Raw genomic sequence first — 19325 nt, 5'->3', positions numbered from 1 at the left:
AACCTGATCAGAATTTTCCATAGTTGCCACTAAATGGCCTCCTTAGTCCAGAAGGGAGAACTGAAACAGTTATAGTACCGGATACCACACAGGTGTGCCTCGTGGTGAGAAACACCTTTCTCTACTGAGCTGCCTGAAACAGGTACTTTGGGAAATCCAGTCGCAATAACAGAATCTTGCCCATACATTTTCTTTAAAATAGCCGGAACTCTCGGCATACAGAGAAAAAAAATCATTTAGATTGCAAATAGCTTCTAGAGAATTCATCTACCAGAACACCTCATCACAAACAATCATGGAATGTTAATGCCTGCAAGAAGTGAAATTTATTTGAACTTCCTTCCCTTTTGCAGTGGGTGAGGCCACTTTAAACTCTGACAATAGCAGGAAGAGTTACACTAACAGCACTAACCGCACTAGTACATGGGTGTGTCACACTTCCAATAGAATTATCAGGATAAAGGCAAAAAATCAGGCACTGCAATAGCTTCCTCACAGACCGATCCTTTGACATGTGGACATCCATACATTCTGAAGTGTCTGGAGCTATGATGCATAGTGTAAGAAATAAGTTTTGTGGGTTAAAATACATGCCTGCCCTCATGAACAGCATATACATGTTTAACAGTGTTAGTGTTCATGATGACACCTGTAAATATACATCCTTGAATGGAGACATATACCTTTCCTTCCGGTAGCAGCATTTAAAGATAATAATTTAGAGAAACTCCTACGGTTGGGGAAGCGGCTTGTTAGGGTGCAATTCAGTCAATGGTGTGACATTTAACAGGGAAGTTGGCCTGCATCTCCTGCTCTGTTACATTACACTACACGGGAAAGTTCTAGCTTTAGATCACTTGATTAATGCAATGGTACTCATAAGTCTTTGTGCCTTGGCTTTAGTAGTAGAATCAAATACACTGTACTATGTGTGTGAAGACCAGAAACCAGTGTCTTCCTCCAGCTCTCAAAGAAGCAGCCTTCCTCTGTCCACCTGCCCCCATCACCATCCTGGTTTCTCTTTTGAAGCTTGAATAACCCCTGCTACACAGCGTCTTGCAGTTTAATCACAGAAAACTATTATTACGCTAGCTAGCAGGACTCTCATTTTGAGAAGACATTAGCCGGTCCACCGTCATTTCATTACTCTGCAGTTCAGGGCCCAGAAGAACGCAGAGAGCCTGAGTAGTATCTGTTCTTCTAAGGGGATCAAGGGAAACCTGCCTGCCTGAGAGGAAAATCTGCCTGCACAAGCAGGTGCACCGGCCAAGCACAGAGATGAGCTTCAGACTGGCCAGCAGCTAATGCTCTCTGCAAAATCTGCTGCCTAAAACTTTTCTGACACCTTCGGAGGCCTCTGAGTCTGCTCCTCTTCAAGGTGCTCAGTGCTTGGAACCGCAGGCGGGCTGCTGCCAATGCAGCCCCAGAGGCGCACCCACATCTGCAGAGGCTCCTCCTGCCTGCCTCTGTCCCTCATCAGTTCCCTCTACTCATCAGTTCCCTCTACCCTGACAGCTGGGCGCCAACTGCCACCTCAATTTACATGGATCTGGAGGAACTCTGGCTCACACATACCGGTTCACCGGGAAGACTGCTGACCACCCACCTACCCGCTCCCCACGCTGTGGCCAGCAAGCATCATTCCAAGGAGGGCAGACTCCTGCCCTCCCTGAGCCACAGCCATATTCCGCTCCAAACAGACATCACTCTACAACTCCACAAGTCTCTTGCCACGGTAGTCAGGGTCTGCCCACCTCTCCAGCGCGGACCCACCGGAAATAAGCCCACATCTGTAAGGCAAATCCTATACCCAGTCATAACGCAAGGACGGGGGACCTAGTCAAGGAACTCACCGAAGGAAAAAAGCAGCAATTTTTTTTAACTAACAATGTTTCTACTGACAAATCCTCCAACACCCTATCTTCCCCCATAAACACGACAGAGTTGCTCCTTTAACTGATTTGAGTTACTCTGGGGGAGGGGGAGCAGATCCATCCAGGGTCTATTCCCGGCTGCCAGCAGGTTCGGGCTCCGGGTGGCACTTGGCAAAGCGCCGGGCGGTGTCATGTCTGGGGAGAGGGCGGATGTCCTCGCAGTCTCCGGCAGCAGCGGACTCCGGCGGCGGCGGCGCCCGAACTGGGGACCGGCCCTGCCTCCGGCCGCCTCCGCCCCGCCGCCCGACGGGCCCCGGCACTCACCGTCCCGGGCGTCTTCCCCGCGACTGCAGTTGCTGCAAATGTGTTTGATCTCCTTGCCTAGTTGACAGTGGATCACAAAGGACACGTTGTTGTTGCTGTTGGGGGCGGGCTCCTTCGGGGGCTTCATTCTCAGCAAATAAAAAGCTTTCTTTTTGGGTTTCTCGGCGCCGGCGCTCGCGCCGGGCACCGCGCCCTCCCTGCAGCGCGCCGAGCGGAGCGCAAAGCGGGCCGGCTTCGCCATGCGGCCCGCGCGCTGCCCCCGCGCCCCTCGGCCCGGCCCGCATGGCCGCGCCGCCCCGCCCCCGCCGCGCGACTCCAGCGCCACCGCGGCGGGGAGGGTGGCCGGACGGCCCCGGGGTCTCGACCTCGCCGACCTCGCCGCCCGCCGCCCCCGCGGGTGCGCCTGGCGAGGCCCGGGAGGGTCTGCAGCGGGCGCTCCCTCCCGGGCGCCACCTGCGCCTCCGCTCCCACCTCGCCCGGGGCTCACGTGCACGCCCTCCTCGGGCAGCCCCACCCCTCGGTGAATCTCAGCAGCGGCAGCCCAGAGCCTGCTGGCTTTGCGGTTACCTTCCCTCGCCCGAGCTGCAGGGCACCACGCCAGCCCCCCGCCCCCCTTTTCTTCAAGCCTCCTGCTGCCCAATGAAAGCGAGATGTACCACACAGCAAGCAGCTGCTCCGAGAGCCCTGGGGTGTTCTGGCCTCTGTGGCCAAAACAAATTACTGTCCTCTGATGGGTCCAGCACACGTCCATGACTGTCCCTGGAGCAGACAACCTGTTAAGATAACTGATGTTTTCAACCCCCTCTTCCCAGAAGAAATCCCTCTCCTGCCCCAACCAGAAGGGACCTTACACCAGGGTCACTGACATTGTCAGTAAAGAGGAAACCATTGCTTTTATCTAGACCCTGACACAACCCTCACTTTCAGATACCAGCTAATTTGGCTGACTATTCTCAAACTGTCTTAGCAAGGAGACTAAGGCTAAATGAGGCAAATATCATCTGCAGAGATTTCCAGAGACAGCAATGTCTAAAATAAGGCACATGCATAGCTTAGTAATAATAACAGCTACAAAGTTATTGAGCCTTGACTTGTTCTGTGTGTTTTGCGTTTTAAAATCGTATTATGTCTAATAAGCCACCAATTCACACACACAATCCTGACTCAGACCTAAATCATATCTTAGAGAGCTCAGGCTTTAAAGAAGTCTCGTAACACAATTACCTTCAGTGTTTATTTTAAAAATAGAGAATTTAGGGCTCCAATGTCTGAGCTTCTGGTTTAGTAGGTCAGTGTGGGGCCCAGAAATCTGCGGTTTAATGAGCTTCCCAAAGGACTACCATGCAAATCCTAAACAAGCATGAGTTTAGAAAAAGGGTTTTCCAATTCCAAGCCCCCTGCCCGTCCCTTTTGAGTCACAATCCTATCCCTTGTTCCAGTCTGCCAAACAGTGCTAGTTAAGGAATGTACTATCATATTGGGCCCAGTGGCACACGCCTATAATCCCAACTTCTCAAGTGACACAAGACGATAGTGACAAGTTTGAGGCCACCTAGGACAACTTAGCAAGACCCTGTCTCAAGACAAAACTAGAACAAACAAAAAGACAAATTGGTCCTAACATGTGCAAAGGACCTGGGTTTCATCTCAGGAACTGCCACAAAGCGAATCCTGCAATTTTATGGGAACTTTCACAATTTGTGCAACTGGACAAATTCTCCTGGGACAGGCCACCTCACAGGTAAAAGGGCCAACATCTGAGGAGACTATTGCAGTATGTTTCCGATCACTTCAGTTCTATCATCTGTACCACTTCTCATCTGCAAAAGGCTCTGACCAAATCAGCTGGGTAAGAGCTGCACTTTCATTTTGTTAGGAAATTCAGATATCCAGCTGCCATGGTCCCCCTAGAGGACACACACCCGGGAAGTGGAAGGCAGGTGTTGGAGTTGCGTTTTCTTTAATTAGATCCCGACCCTACCACTGCCCTGAGCCCTCCTTTCTCAGATCACTAGCCATGGATAAATGTCACCATATCTGCTGATGTCATCAATATGTCATGGCTCCCTGGCTAATTATAAGGCTTAGAGACCACAAAGGAACCGTTGGTAATGCTAGGTGGATGGACGCGAGGGGAGGTACTACACTGTGTTATCAGCAGATATCGAATATTCTCTTTTCTAGTTCTCAGGCCCCTCCTCCAAACTATATCCCCCTTCTGAGGAAGGTACTTATTGAGAGCCTATTACATCTTTTCTGAACTGTGTTTCTAAAATTACAAGCCTTTTCCACTTCACTCTCTGCCCCACAGGTCAAAATAGGAGACTGCATAAACCCCACCTGGCCTTATTAAAACAACTGAGCCTGAAGCAAACTTTAATTCACTCACTCACTACTAAGCCACACCGAAGGGCTCCATGTTTCCTCATCTTAATTGGCCAATTGTCCTTGTGATTGTAGTACAGACAACCCTGGCGAAGCCTCTAGCTAAGATTCAGATATCAGAAGACATACTCTGCAGTGTGGGGGCTCCTTGGCTCAAATGTGCAAAAGGCCTATGGCTTGTTTTGGAGAGCTCTATTTCCTGTCTGATGATCCTTCTTCCGAAACATGGTACCTATTCACCATGTGTACTGTTTACACTGAAATTAATTGAACTGCAGTGCAATTCAAATCCTGTTCCTGTACCATATGAGCCACCAGTCCAAGGTCTATAGCCCCATGGAGTTACTGGCAATTGTATCAGGAGGGAACAATTGTAGCACATTTCTGTCATTACTGAAAGTTCCTTTAAACTATGATGCTCTTACAAGATGTGTGTATTTCAGAAGCTGAGAAATGCTGTCTGCTACACAGAAGGGACCAGGATGCAGTGTGCTTAGTGCTTGGCTGCTGGCCTGTGGGTGGCCTTAGCTGGTGGCAGGCACCACCTAGCTTCAGCAAGCAGCAGGGCTGATGGGAACACATATCCAGCATCTTCTCTTGACCCCATCCAGCGGCCCCTCAGTGAAGCTTTCTTCTGCTGTTCATTATTAAAATGTCCTTACAGCTCTTGAAGCCAAGAGAGGCCCTTCACAGAGCCTGTGTTGGTTATTTTCTTCTGCAAGTCAAGCTTACATTCAATCCTGAGCCTTGCAACTGGGGCTATACTTGATTGCTGCCATCGATAGCCACTTCCCTGCACTGATGATGCAGGAAATATGTTCATCCTGCAGCATTCTGAGAAACAAGTATTGGAATTATTTCCACTTATAAAAGGAAGAAAAGAAAACATTGAAGGAAAGGACAATCCAACAGCCTATCACAGTGATGACGGAGTTTTTACAGACCCAAAACACAATCCCAAACCCACTTATTTATTGCAAAGCACCAACACTGCAATTAAACCTGAATACTGAGGTTGTAGTTTAGGGGAAAAAAAAAACAACTTTCACAGTCACATCTTTTGGTTTAAAAGAAAAACACAATAATGGAGCTTTCCATGATACAAACAGCTTTGTAGTGAAAGGTAAAAGTTTGCATTGCTGGGCTGCTGGGGCGGCTTCATGGTGACAGAGAGGGCTCTGTGTGTCTTGAACGCCAGTGGGGTGTCTTGAACACCAGTGCCACAGATTTACCACAACTGGCCTATGGCTTATAACAGGGATTCTCGACACCAGAGGCATGTAGCTGGCATGGAATTTTTATCCAGATGAAGACGTTCTAAATGGGAAAGAATATGCCAGTCACCCCCATCCCCACCCCCTATTGCTCTCAGGGTCACTTAGCTGCTTGAAAATCTCCTTCTGATGCTCTCTGGAGTATACATTCAGCTGGTGGATATTTTCCTTAAAACTGATTTGGTGTCCTCAGAACTTTCTACTCAAAATGCATTTCCCAAACTCGGAGATCCCAGAGACCTGGGAGCCTCTTAGAAATGCAGATCCCAAGCTTTGCCTCACAATCTACACTTTCACAAGACCACCAGGTGACCTGGATGGGCATTAAGGTTTGAGAAGCAGTCCCTCCCAGGAGGACTCAACTGACAGTGGTGTTATTCCCCTAGCAGAGGAAAGCATATTTTGGGTCTAAAGTAAATCACAGGTGGAGCTTCTGATCTCTGAGAGCTTAAAGTGTCATGGGAGAGACGCTGCACTCAAGGAAAGGAGATGGTGCAAATGTGGAAGTTGGATTAGCCATGGTGCATTTACTATCCGAGTGGGGGCAGTGTGCAAAGGTAGTTCTGCAAAGACAAATGCGGAAAAGTCAGAGCTGCTGAAGGGGGCGACCCCTGGGAGTTGTGATCTGTAGAGGCTGGAGCAGAGGGGTGACAGTGACAGTATGAGGAGGACCCAAGCTCCTAGGCAAGAAGTTTGTGATGGGGCTGGAAGTAGTCAAGAGAGGGCTCCCACTAGCCTCGAAATACCTATTATATCCAGGAAGGCAGCAACTTAAAACTGGACTTTCCAAAAGCCTGTACTATTAGAGGGGCTTATAGTTAACAGCAACCTTTGTAATCCCCACACCAAAGTGAGAAGCACTGTTTGGCCCAACTGTCCTTAGCTTCCACAACCTTGAGGGCACAGATTTGGAAATGTTCATAAGTGCTAAAGAACTTATGAAAAAGACACAATGGAACATGTTAAGGTCAAAATAGGGCAAAGCAAAGGGTCCAAAGAGGCATACCAAGATAAAAACCACCACACAAACTTGACAGAAGAAAAGCTTTTCTTAGAATCCTTTTTTCCCCACTCTTAGTATTTTTCCCTTTGATTTAAAATCCAGTCGTTCATTCCACCTTCCTCCTGTTTCTGGGCTTCCTTTCTCCCTCACATCCTCTCTGCAGTGGGTTAAGCAGTGTCCCTACCCCACTGAAGGACCCCTCTGTCAAACTTGGAGCATCTGAAGTGACCTTATTTGGGCAAAGGGTCTTTGCTGCTACTATCTGTTGAGTGTGTGTGACCGTTCGGATGTATTTCTATCATTTTGGTGGGTGCTAGAATGGCAATATGGAATGAAACCAAAGCAGTTGGTCATTATAAGAGGTCCCAGCTTCCGGGCTCTTTCATCTTTAGTATAGAAGTACCCCCTTCCCCACAGAGGGTTTGTTCCAAGACCCCCTGTGGATACCTGAAATGCAAGTCACATCACAGACCTTAGCAACCTCAGCATGACTTTTTAGTCTCCCATTAAGTCAAGAACTTTTACCTCTTTACTACACTTTATGTCTTCTCTTTGCCATACAGGAGCCGCCAGCATCACTAGCCTTATACTTGGGACCATCATTAAATAACAGTAGGGTGTCTGAACACAAGCACTACGCTACCAGAATAATCCATCTCATGTCCAGGATGGCTCTTAAGTACCTAATTGGCAGGTAGGGTACACAGCACTGTTACGCTGGAGAAGAGCATGAGTCACATCCCCCTGTAGGACAGAGCAGGATGGCACAAGCTTTCACCACACATTCAATTTAAAATATACCAATTGTTAATTCATGGAATTTTCCATTTCATATTTTCAGAGTGTGCTTGACCATGGGTAACAGACACCGAGACCACAGATAAGGGGAGGGGGAACCACTGGATAGTGCGTTGTATTCTGAGTAAGGAAATGTGGTCCCTGCTGGATGTCAGAGACCAGGGAGAAGTCTGCCAGCAATTCAGCAACCCAGAAGTACAGCTCCTATTCAGGCCCCGTGCCCTGATGCAGCTGCAAAGATTGCTGGTGGCTGGCATCTGTTCTAATAGGCTGAGTATTCTTTCTGACTCCTGCAAGTTCAGTTACTAAATATTTGGGTTATCACTCTGCAGATAAAGGTTTAGAAACCAGCCATGCAACTGGGAAACTTTTATTCCCCTAGAAATAGTTTCTTTTCTTTTTTAAAACCATAGTATTTTCCTTCAAGCTGTACTTTGGAGTCTATAACAAGATTATTTTGGCCTTAGTTTTTTCCATTTTTGCTTCTTAATCCAATCCGGAAGGATTTTGGTTTAAGATCCAAGGAAAGACCTGTGGCCAGCAGGTCATATATCTGCTTTTAGATCTGGAGTTCTTAAATGAACAGTTGACATATCTTTATGATGTAATTTGGGGGTCATTTTTATACGAATTAAAAAAATCTTGTGTGAGCTAAGGAATTTTTCCCTTAAAACTCTGAATGGAAAGCAATTTTACTTGCAGGCCTATGATAATTATGCTTACTAAGGGGCTGTTCAGAGCAAATTATTCTGAAGATAGCAACAGGAGCAGGGAAGAGTGGAATCATTTAGACAAATAGGTAGAAAAGCAGTAATACGGGAAGATGGTTCTTGCAGTTCTTGATTGTAGCTTTATTTTGGAAGGCTTCTGTGTCTTTCTGAATTTTCTTGGGTGGGAGGAGGATTGCAGCATTTTAGCTTTGAGTCCAAATAAAAGAGTCTTCTCCATAACAACCCTTGTTGTCAAAGCACGCATCGTTTTTGTGACTGTGACAGATAAAAAATATCAGGCCTAGGGAGACTTTCCTGCAAGGGCTTTCAACGTCAAGCATCTTTAAAGTGCTAATGTGCAAAGGAGGTTCTTATTTTAAATTAAGTAATTGCTCAAGTCTGAGGAAAAATAGGACAGACTAATAGAGGATAAATTGAGTTTGACCAGGTTAAGTATTAATAAGGAAAAATTGTAGTTGTTCCAAAGTATTTAATTTCATTACATTTTGCTCCCCGTTACAAATCCTATCTATTTAAATGAGATTTATAGCTTTACGTTTTATAAATATAGTTCTATGTTTATTTTAAAATCAGGTTTCTTTTTTGGCAGATTTAGGTACTCCAGCTATTTATCCTATGGAAATAAAAGCATCAAAAAGAAGTATTGGATGCTTTTGTATCGCAATAAAATAAAATAAATTACTGAGGAAATCCACCAATGAACAATTATATACATTGTGGTAGGTTTAAACCTCTAACAGTAATGAGTTAGATGTAAACAAGTTGACTTCGGGGAATTCCCACAAAGTGCTATTAAAGGAAAACAATAGAAGTTCAGAGAACTGACTGTATTACAATCTCATTTTTGCAAAACAAATGTGGTAGACATTAATCTTGACCCTCAAGTATTTCTGATTGACTATCTTTAGGTCCATAACAGGGCTGCTGTCTATGCTACCCAATCTCCTGTGAGTAGGCAGAGGAGGCGACTTATGTGTTCTGACTTATGTGTGATGAGCTGAAGTCCAAGATCCTGGCTGCTCTCCATCCGGGTTCTGGGGTGAGGCAGTGATGAGCTACTGCAGGGTGGGTTTTCAATGGTCCTCCAAGACCCGTGTGTGGCAGAGTTGGTCTCAGCCTGCCGCACCAGCAGGAAAGGAGGTGGTGGAGTCTTTATGTGGTGGGGGCAGTGGGAGGCAGGTAGATCACAAGCCCGAGCCTTGAAGGAGCTATAGGGACCTTCCTTGTCTTCTCTTTCTCTGCTTCCTGGGCACCATGAGGTGAGCAGCCTTCTCTGCCATGCACACCCACCATGTGTGTGTGAGTGTGTAGCACTGGAAAGTGAACCCATCCATACTGAACTATATCATCAGCTTTTTTCCCCTCATTTTTATTTTGAGATAGGATCACACTAAATCACCCAGATTAGGCTCAAACTTACCATTCTCCTGCCTCAGCCTCCCAGAGTGTGGGATTACAGACATGCACCACCATGCCTGGCTGCTCCCATCTTGATGTACTAAGCACCACAAGCCCAATCAATGGGGCCAAGTGACCTTGGACTAAAAACATTTAAAAAGGATGGATGTAGCTCAGCGTGAAGACTCAGAGTTCAATCCTTAGTATCACACACATACACACACACGCACACACACACACACACACACGAAAGAAAAAAAGGAAACTGAGGAGAACTACAAGTAAGCAAGAAAGCAAACAAGTAAGTAAGAAAGAAAGGAAAAAAATGGGCCAAAATAGACTTTGTCCCTTTTAAGTTAATTATCTTAGATATTTTGTCACAGTAATGCAGAGATGAGTAAAACATGAGCCATGATAATGGCCATGTATGTGGTAGGAGAAAAAGCCTTGTGTTTGATTCAAACTGCTGAGGTTTGGGAGTTATTTCTGTAGCACAGTCGAGCCTATGAAAAGCAACAAATGTGTGTGTGTGTGTGTGTGTGTGTGACCTGATTTAGTTGTTATACCAGCACTCTGAGATAGGAGTATTATTTTCATTTTCCGCTTCAGGAAACAGAATCTCAATGAGTTTAAATACATTTCCAGTTTCCACAAATTAGCACTGCACCAAGAGAAATATGAGCCAAAATATGTGTAACAGGCAAGCACACCTTTCCTTCCCCAAACATCCCACTGACATTCAGAGGGCTCTCGGTAATTTTTCATCAGAGGACCCTCGGCACTATTTTAGGATAGAAGCATATGGCATCATAAAACACCACCAAGAAAGGTTATCAGGCGACAGACTCCGGACACAGAAACCTTGGCTGCCATGTGGAGCAGAGCTGTTGGTGGTAAAGGGGACACGGATAAAAATAGGAAGCACAGTTTCTTATCTATCATCTATATTGGCAGATTCCTGCCCTTTCAGCGTTTGAAACAGACTGCCGCTGTATACCAGCTGATGTGATCTTCTTAGGGCTCGGTTTGTGTCTGGCACGTGGTAAGCCTTTGGGGTGATTTAACTAAAGTTTATCATCAGCTAATGATCATTGGCCATTAGGACAGAATTACAATTGTTTGTACCACGCAGGTGCAGGAACAAGGTAATAGGATAATGTAACATGGGCAAGAAATAGAGACTGGGCCTTTCTCCAAGCATGAGGACTTGAGTTCTACATGAAATACAACTGCATGTGTGGGCAGTGGTGGGTGGCCAGCCATGAGGCATTTTAAGATCTTTATCACAGGTGGGTAAAAGTGTGACATGCAAATGACTTCTTCCAAATTAAATGGGTCACAGAGGCCAATATCAAACTATGCTCTTCAGACTTGCGAGATGAACGATCAAAGGAACATCTATCTCTGCTTCCCACAAGCAAGCTTTCATCTGCTTCCTAACACTTCAGGATCCTGTGATCTAGGGAGCTTCCAAGACAGTTTTTCACAGCGGAGAAGCGGCGCTGAAAAGGATAGTACTTATTTTTGCGTGTTACATTTCAATAGAGCTTTTCTTCTGGGATGCACATAATAGCCATGCAAATTATCCTAACAGTGGCTTTAAGACACCTTACGTATAAAAGGAATGTCTGCAGGAGTAGATTTAAAAGGCAGGTTAAAAAGCCAACAACAGGGGCTGGGGATTTAGCTCAGTGGCATAAGCGCCTGCCTTGCAAGCAGGCAGTCGTGAGTTCGATCCCTGGTACCAATGAAAAAGACAAAAAAAAAAAAAAAAAAAAAAAAAAAAGCCAACAACAAGAGTCTAAAGAGAAATCACATGAGTGCATTACTGGAATTTAAGAGAAAAAAGAGCAATACATGTAACTTAAGTGGCTATATACTTACAGAGAGAGAACAGAACCTAAAATCCATTCATAGGCACGGGTGGGACTCAAGGGACCACAGACAATCATGACAGCACCAGGGAGAGGAGAAGGGTTTATGATTTGGTGAGCTTCCTGTGTGTTTGAAAAATTCTGATAGGCTTTTTATTAATGAAACTCTTGAATATATTCATGTAATGTGTTCTTTTATGACACATGTCTAGATATTCACAAATGTCTTCAAAATTTAAAATGAAATGTGACATAATGTTATGTTTCACAAAGAAGAATGTGTAGCATTATCATTTAATTCTCATAATCTTTGTAGTACCTGAGTAGTTCTGGTCATCACTTTGTAGTGAAGTAGCCAGAGAGACAAGGTTGCAAAATGCTGTGTCAAGCAGTCAGAGCAAATTCCATATCTGCAAACAATGCAGGACAGACAGACCCATCTCCTCCGCAGCCCGCTCCTGTCTGGAAACTTGCATGTAGGAAAGAGGAGAAAAAATCTCTCTGTGAAGGCAACAGTATCTTTCCGAGCCAGCCTGGGAAAACCATTTCCTAAAGGACTTCCTTTAGATGCAGAACAAATTTCTACATATCTCTAGTTGTTTAACTCTACCTATTTATAGTAGAAGTAAATCTACTTTTCCATTTTTAAATGTTTTTAAAAAGCACTGACTTGAGGATTCTTTCATTGTACTTCTCATAATTTATTTTAAAAACTGGCTTTAGAAGTCAGAAGGTAAGAAAGCAGCATCAATAAACTGCTACCATAAAGGTAATAGCCAGCTGCGGGCACGCATGACTGTGGTCCACCTATGTGGAAGGCTGAAGCAGGGGGAACACTTGAGCCCAGGAGCTAAGCCAACATAATGAGACACATTTCAAAAAAGTAAGAAAGAGAAAAAAAGAGAAAAGGATCAGTTTTATAGAAAACCGTGAGTTATAATAAACCATGAAAGAATTCAGGATGCATTGAATTAAATTAGCATATCTTTATATTTTACCAAATCCAGTGCAAAGAAACTAAAGAAAATACTGCAAAAATGTTACCTACATGCCCTTGCAGTTCACCTCTTGTCAATTCCTTCCTATTCCTTTTCTAGGCAGTATGCCACTAAGATCTAGAGCCCCCAGGCTAAGGTATTCTGACTTTAAGAAGACAACTTTTCCAGACTACTGCCCAAGTCTGTCAAATTTTAAAGTCATACAAATGCTCCAATTAACCATGTACTCATTTATCCCAAATTTCACCTTTACTTTAAAAACGAAGCACTGCTGTTTTGGTTGCCAAAGAAGGTGTAGACATTGCTTGATAGGCTAAATCTGTTGTGCAAAAGTTCAAATCCTGTCGTTCTGTGAAGTATTAATACCTAAAGACTTGTAAGCATCACAGAGCTTTGCTATCGATGATACGTTTACCAGTCCATCAAGGACATATTAGCATGCTTAGATATTAGGGTCTGCTAATTTTTCTTAAATGATGCACATTATGTCAATCGTGAGCTGTTTGAAACATTTTACACACAGTTTGGGAATGATTACACATCATAAAATCCATTTAAATTGAACTCCCAAGGTGGGCGTTGGCAGTGCTAAGCTTGAGGTTTGACAGCTGCGCATGATCACACAATAGCTGAAACTGCTTCAAGTCTTCAGTATATTTTTCAACAAAGGGAGGCTTTGTCATTTGTGTCATTGTGCTGCCAAGCATGAAGATACTGCAGGAGACACACGATACACATTGCACATGGTGTCTGCTGAAAATCATCCTCCAGTTTTCTTAAAGTCTCAGTCATAAGAAATACAGATATTTCCACACGGAGCCCTGGGATAAAAAGAGATAGCTGATTTCCCGTGGAGTTGTTGTTGCTAACCCCTTACAAAAGCAGAAATGTATAAAGTATGTTCTAGCACAGTAGATGGTGGAATTTTGCCAAGACAAAAGAAATTAAACGGCTGAACTAACACAACAGATAGTTTCTTCTTTATCCAAGACACTGTACTATTTGATAAATGAGATAAATGATGAGTTTCTGTGTTCTCCAAAATGATTTTAGTTCTGAATCATATAAGACAGGGATAGACAGTAACCTGGGAAGGAAAGTGTGCTCTTCCTGAAAATATAGAGTTCAGTGTTAATTGTAAATACTTGCATCAGTTTGCTACCTGACAGAGGCTGCCCAGAGCTGTGAAGACCACTAATCGTGAAGGTAATGAGATAATAGCACGGGCACCTTCAAATCCAAGTTGCCTTGAATCCAGGCTGGTACTATAACTATCCACACCAATCACCTGTCATTGTCACCTAAACTGAAATCTCCAGTGATATCTCAGTCTTACAGACAGATGAAGGGACTCCTTCATGGGCATCCTCAACTACCTATGACCCAAAAATGACAGGAAGGGTCAGGAGACACAGAAAGTTTCAAACCAAGTGAGAACAAAAGACTAGAAATAGGGGAGTTCTTTTCCCAAAGCTGGGGGACACACTTTCCTGGGTTTCACTTTAATTTCTTTTTTCAGTGTTGAGGATGGAAACTCGGGGATGCTAGACAAGGGACCTGTCATGGAGCTACAAACCTCCAGCCCAGAGTTGGCTTTCTAGCCTGCTGGATTTCTATGTGAGAGAGAGGGAACGAAAGGGATATTGAGGGAAAGACAGATGGAGAGAGGGATGGAGAGAGGGAGCGAAAGACCGTCCCTTCAGGGGAGAAGCTGTATTTCAGAAAACTGTGGCAAATTCTTAGGAGAGGGGAGAGGAATGCATGGGGCGATGTGGAGTGTACAGTCATATAATCATATTCTGAAATTCAGTTGTGCAACCCAAACTGCTGTCCTCTGTGCAAAGGTCCTTCCAAGGTCAGCCTTTCCTGACCTTCAAGTCCATGGCTTGAACCCTCAGCATTATCTATGCATCTCCTTCTTCATCTGCTCTGCAGTGCTTTACGAATTCTTCTTCCTAATTCCTGTCTCCTTTGTAGTGAAAAATCCCTACAGCTGTGAGTGATAAAATGGTACTCCCATCTCATTCTTCAGAAAAATGAATTAAAGAGACTTGGACCTTGCTGTTTTCATAATTAAAAACCCATCCACATCATTTACAATACATTAAGCTCCTGTCTGTGTATAACACAATATACCTCTCATGAAACTTTTGAGCAGTGAATGATTTCTCCTGACCTTCTCTGCTCCTGATTCCTTCGTGAACCTTTTCTAGGATCTGTTCTTCCAAACAGCAATTCTAGTTATCTCAGATTGCAAAGATAAAAACTTTCAGGAGGAGTTCGGACATTAAAATGATCAATACATTCTTTCATTAATATAAAGGGGGCATCACTATCGGACTAGCTGATAATTGCTAAGGCCTTTCCAAGAATGCAATTCTTTGACTCTAATAGATGTTAAATTACAGCTATTGAAAGCTTGTCTTGAGAAAGAAGGAAGCATAGAGAATCAATAGTTTGGATGTGAGAAATGACAGATCTAGATAGAAATGAGAAATTGCTGTGAGCATTTAACCTTTCTAACATATCAAATCTCAACCAACAGCTAAGACAGACTTAATCTCCCCGCAGAATTGTATCTTGCACTACCTCGGTTTCTCCTATCACTTTTGGCAGACAGAGTGGCCTATCCAATCCTCAGTGCCCCTTTTAAATATTTATTGTAATATTCTATAGGTATTTGTTTTTCCTTATAAAATATTTTAAAAATAAGTAAAAGATGGCAAATGCAATCCTACTTATGTGTACAGTTAGGTTTATAATGTTAACATTGCATCTTGTTACGCTAGTGATTTAAACAAACATAACGAAACACAAAATTATAGCAATAGCCATGGATCACCAATCCTTCCTTTCCCTTCCCTTTCCCAGGGACACCCACTGTTCTGAGACTGGTGCTCACGCATGGCACCTCTTGTTTTTGTAATTCTACCATCTATGCATGCACTTACGAGCATCAGATAATATTGCTTTGTGAGTTCCAGTACATAAGTGGTAGCACATTTAAAAAATCATTTTGTAGTAGCTCAAGCATTTGCCTGGTAAGCGTGAGTTTGTGAGTTCGATCCCCGTACCCCGCAAAAAAATCATTTTGCAATATTTGGCATTTAACTTAATATATTTTAGAATTGTGGCATATTGATTCAAGTAGCTCCAATTTATTCTTATTAGTATTTCAATGTATGATTAGACTACAACTTTTTTTAGAAATTTTGTGCATGGTTATTTAGTTGGTATTCAGATTTTTAGCAATTAAAATCTTCCAGGGTTTTCTGATAAATTCTCTTTCATACTCTCATGTAGTAGCTTCTCCAAGGAATATAACTAGAATTAGATTAATGTGTCACAGGATATGGCATCTCTAGCTTGACTAAGTGTGGACAGATGGCCCTCAAGGTCATCATAACAATTACCATTTCATTGTATGTGTTTTTCTTTCCTTCTCATCACTGAGTATTGCCGGTATTTTAATTGGTTTTTCAGTGTGCTTGATGGTTTCTCTTTAAGCACCTCTCGTAAATACCGTGTATATTGTAGTATAAAGTTATCATTTAGTTCCATATATTTCAACATTTCATTGTGATTTATTTTTGATATATCAATTAAATAAATTGATATATCAATTTATTAGGTGTTTATTTAATTCCAAACATGTATTTTGAGCAAAACTGCAGCTTGGTAAAAATATTTTGGGTGTTATTTACAGTTTGGAATTTATTGACTTTTTATCATATAGTTTGTAATAAACTTTCTAAATGGTCCATATGTTAAAATAAAATAATATGTAGCTCTCAGTTGTTGAATGTGTACAGTAATGAAAACACATTAGTTGAGTTTCATAAATCATTATAATCATTAAGTTGATTCACTTATCAGGTATCAAGGAAAATGTGCATTCAAAAAATCATTTATCATTTTTCATATTTGATTTTCCTTATAATTCTGATCATCTATGTGTTTATATTTCAAATGTATTGCTTAATTTTTATATCTTTCTATGAACCAGTCCCTTTATCATTAAGTATTAATAATAATCATTAAGTATTAATCATTTATCATTAAGTATTCATTATTATCATTAAGTAACTATTTTCCTTCTCTTTAATGATGCCATTAGCTTTTTAAAAATCTACTTTATATAACAGTAATTCTGGTATCTCGGTTTCCTTTGGTTAATATTTGCCCATGGTACCAATGAGGTATCTTTTCTCTGATTTTGAGTAAGAGGATTGAACCTGTTTACAATTACTGTGACTTGTTCCTATCATGTTATTTGGCTTCTCCACTTGCTTTTGCTCTGATTGACAGAATTTTCTTTATTTCTTTTTGTTCCCCTTCCTGTGGTTGAGAAATTATATTTTCTGTTTCTGTTTTCCTTGCAGTAATCCCTGGATGCTCACATCTGCTAAAGCCTCTCTGTCTTCTCCTTATTATATAGTCCTGCTTTCAGTTCTAGCTTGCTTGTAATCTTTAATTTCAAAAAGACCTGTCATTCTAGAATTTTGTGCGTCTATCCGTGAGGATTTCTTCAGGTTTAAGCAAGCCCTGGGCTGCATCTCTAGTTCGTGAACTGGCGCCGAATCCCAGCACTCATATTTTGGGAGTATATAAGGTCAGTGCCCTGCGGCAAGGTCACTCCAGTCCTCTGCTGCTGAGCGTGGCTCCCATCGATTATTTCTTTGCATTTTTTCTCTCTCCGCTTAGCCAGTGACCATCTCAGAGACTAGAGCTGCTGAGTTACCTACTATTTCTCTTGCTCTGCCTTCAAAGCATCTATAGTCCCTGGCACACCGTAAACAGGAGCTCAGTAAATATTTAATGAATGAATAAGTTGAAGTGGATTTAATATCTACCAAAAAGTCCCCTATAACTTGTGACTTGCAACATGATGCAGAATAAGTATATTACGTTTGGGGGTAAGTGGTGTAAGGGAATAGAGGATTGGAGAAAGACACTTAGAGACATCTCGGGGCACCTGATCACACTAACCTTACCTTCAACTGATTTTCTTCCTCAATGCTTGAAAGATTTTTTACACTAAAAAATTAAACTGTCTTAAGACCCATGGATAGGGCTCAGATGCTGTGTAGAGTCCTGGCTCCCTGGTTATGCAGGAGACTGAAATGAGGCAGGAAGCTTTCCTGAAAATTTCCTTAACATCTTCCTAGATCTTCAGTTTCTTTTAAGTGTGAGGCCTTCATTTTCCATTTATTACCGTGTAAGAGGAGGGCACTCTGATTTTTCCTTCAACACCCATCACTGGGACGTTTGGGCCAGGAACTGGAGGAAGCAAAAAGAAGCAAGAAAGGTCTGATTTTTTATTCACCTGGAGCTCATCCTTCTCTGCTTTCTTTAGGTCAGTTGTTTACCTTCTGCAAATGTAAATACCAATCCATGCTGGTGGGCTTGGAGTGTAAGAAAATGTCAGATGCAAGGGATGGAGATGAAGTTGAATGCAGAGCACGTGTCAGGTCTGATCCCTGGCACTGAGGAAAAAAAGGCAGACACTCGTTGAGATTTCGAAAAACCTTTTCCATAAGAGTAAAAAAGGGCCCAGAAACACAGTTATGGCAATACTACAATGAAGCAAGGTCATGCATCCTCATCCAAACCATGTCAGGCTCATCCCGTTGTGTACTCAATGGTTTCAGTATTTCACATCCCCACCAAGCCTTAAATAAGGCGTGTCTAGGAAATACTGTCCCTGTAATTCTCCAACCACCCTCGACCAAAAGACAATGTAATTTAATTAAGCTGAGTCCATTTCCCTCTCGGGGAGCATTGTCCCTCTTGCTAATATGCATTGTCATCTGAGGAGTCTCAGCTTATTCCTCTGGGGCCAGCCAGCTCCATATGGCAACAAAATGCTGATACAGAAGTTTGAGTTCTTCACTTATGTGTTTTTTTTTTTTTTTTGAAGAAAAATATGTAGGACAGGCTTTTATCAGACAAGAATAAACCAAAGAGTGGAGGGAATATTTCTAATGAAATCCAGAAAACCGTGGGATACTTTTCCACCCGGCTGGCCCTTCCAGAACATTCCACCGGGCAGGTATTGCTGCTGTCATGGAAAGAGCTCTTGTAATTACTGAGCGCTGAATTTTCGGTCAGCTCTGCCAGTGAAAAATTTTCTAGCATGGGGCAGCCCAAGAGGACACAAGCTAAACACATGCATTTACTGCCTGCCATTCAGGGCCGCCCATAGGGTGTCACAGCCCTTGTCTACAGAGATAATTTGTGTCACCCTGGATCAGTGTGTTAACACTGACTTCACCTGATTTACCAAGAAAACGCCATCCTGGCTACTAGGAGCAGCTTGCTCAGCAGGTCACCTCCTAAAACAAGTGACAGGTCACAGAGCCACAGACCAACCCATAGGTGGGAGCTCTGAGCTCTGTGGGACACCTGATTGATTCTCCATCCATGCCAGGGATGAAGTGGAATGGAGCTGGCTTAAAGAGTATCCAAAAAAAGCTGGGCATGGTGGTTGAGCCTGTAATCCCAGCCCTGAGGGAGGCTGAGGCAGGGGAATTGCAGGTTTGAATCCAGCCTGGACAACTTAGCAATTTAGAGAGAACCTGTCTCAAAATAAAACATAAAATTTTTTAAAAGCCAGTGCCATTTTATAGCACAAGACAAAAAGACAAACTGGGTGGTTGATAAGCC

The 19325-nt window shown here is 43.1% G+C and overlaps 1 protein-coding gene across 10 annotated transcripts in view; it reads right to left on the bottom strand.

Moving 5' to 3' along the window:
* Phactr1 (phosphatase and actin regulator 1) overlaps nt 1–19325 on the bottom strand; it is a 508872-nt gene that overhangs the window by 243996 nt on the left and 245551 nt on the right. Inside the window, exon 1 of one of the 10 annotated variants that reach the window (XM_005003267.4) lies at nt 2199–2470. The exons of 6 other annotated variants lie outside the window; for them this stretch is intronic. In XM_005003267.4, coding sequence (XP_005003324.3) covers nt 2199–2439 — 241 coding nt within the window. In that variant the 5' untranslated portion in view covers nt 2440–2470. Of the gene's footprint in view, nt 1–2198; nt 2471–19325 lie in introns of those variants that run through there. 3 more of the 10 variants (XM_005003268.4, XM_005003270.4, XM_023564710.2) reach the window with 3 other exon arrangements.

The sequence above is a fragment of the Cavia porcellus genome, unplaced genomic scaffold (assembly GCF_034190915.1).
Source record: "Cavia porcellus strain 051 isolate PalLab524CR breed Dunkin Hartley unplaced genomic scaffold, mCavPor4.1 scaffold_13, whole genome shotgun sequence".
NCBI classification, from domain to species: Eukaryota; Metazoa; Chordata; class Mammalia; order Rodentia; family Caviidae; genus Cavia; species Cavia porcellus.
The sequence above is the reverse complement of the archived record's forward strand: the minus strand, read 5'-3'. Positions and strand labels throughout refer to the sequence as shown.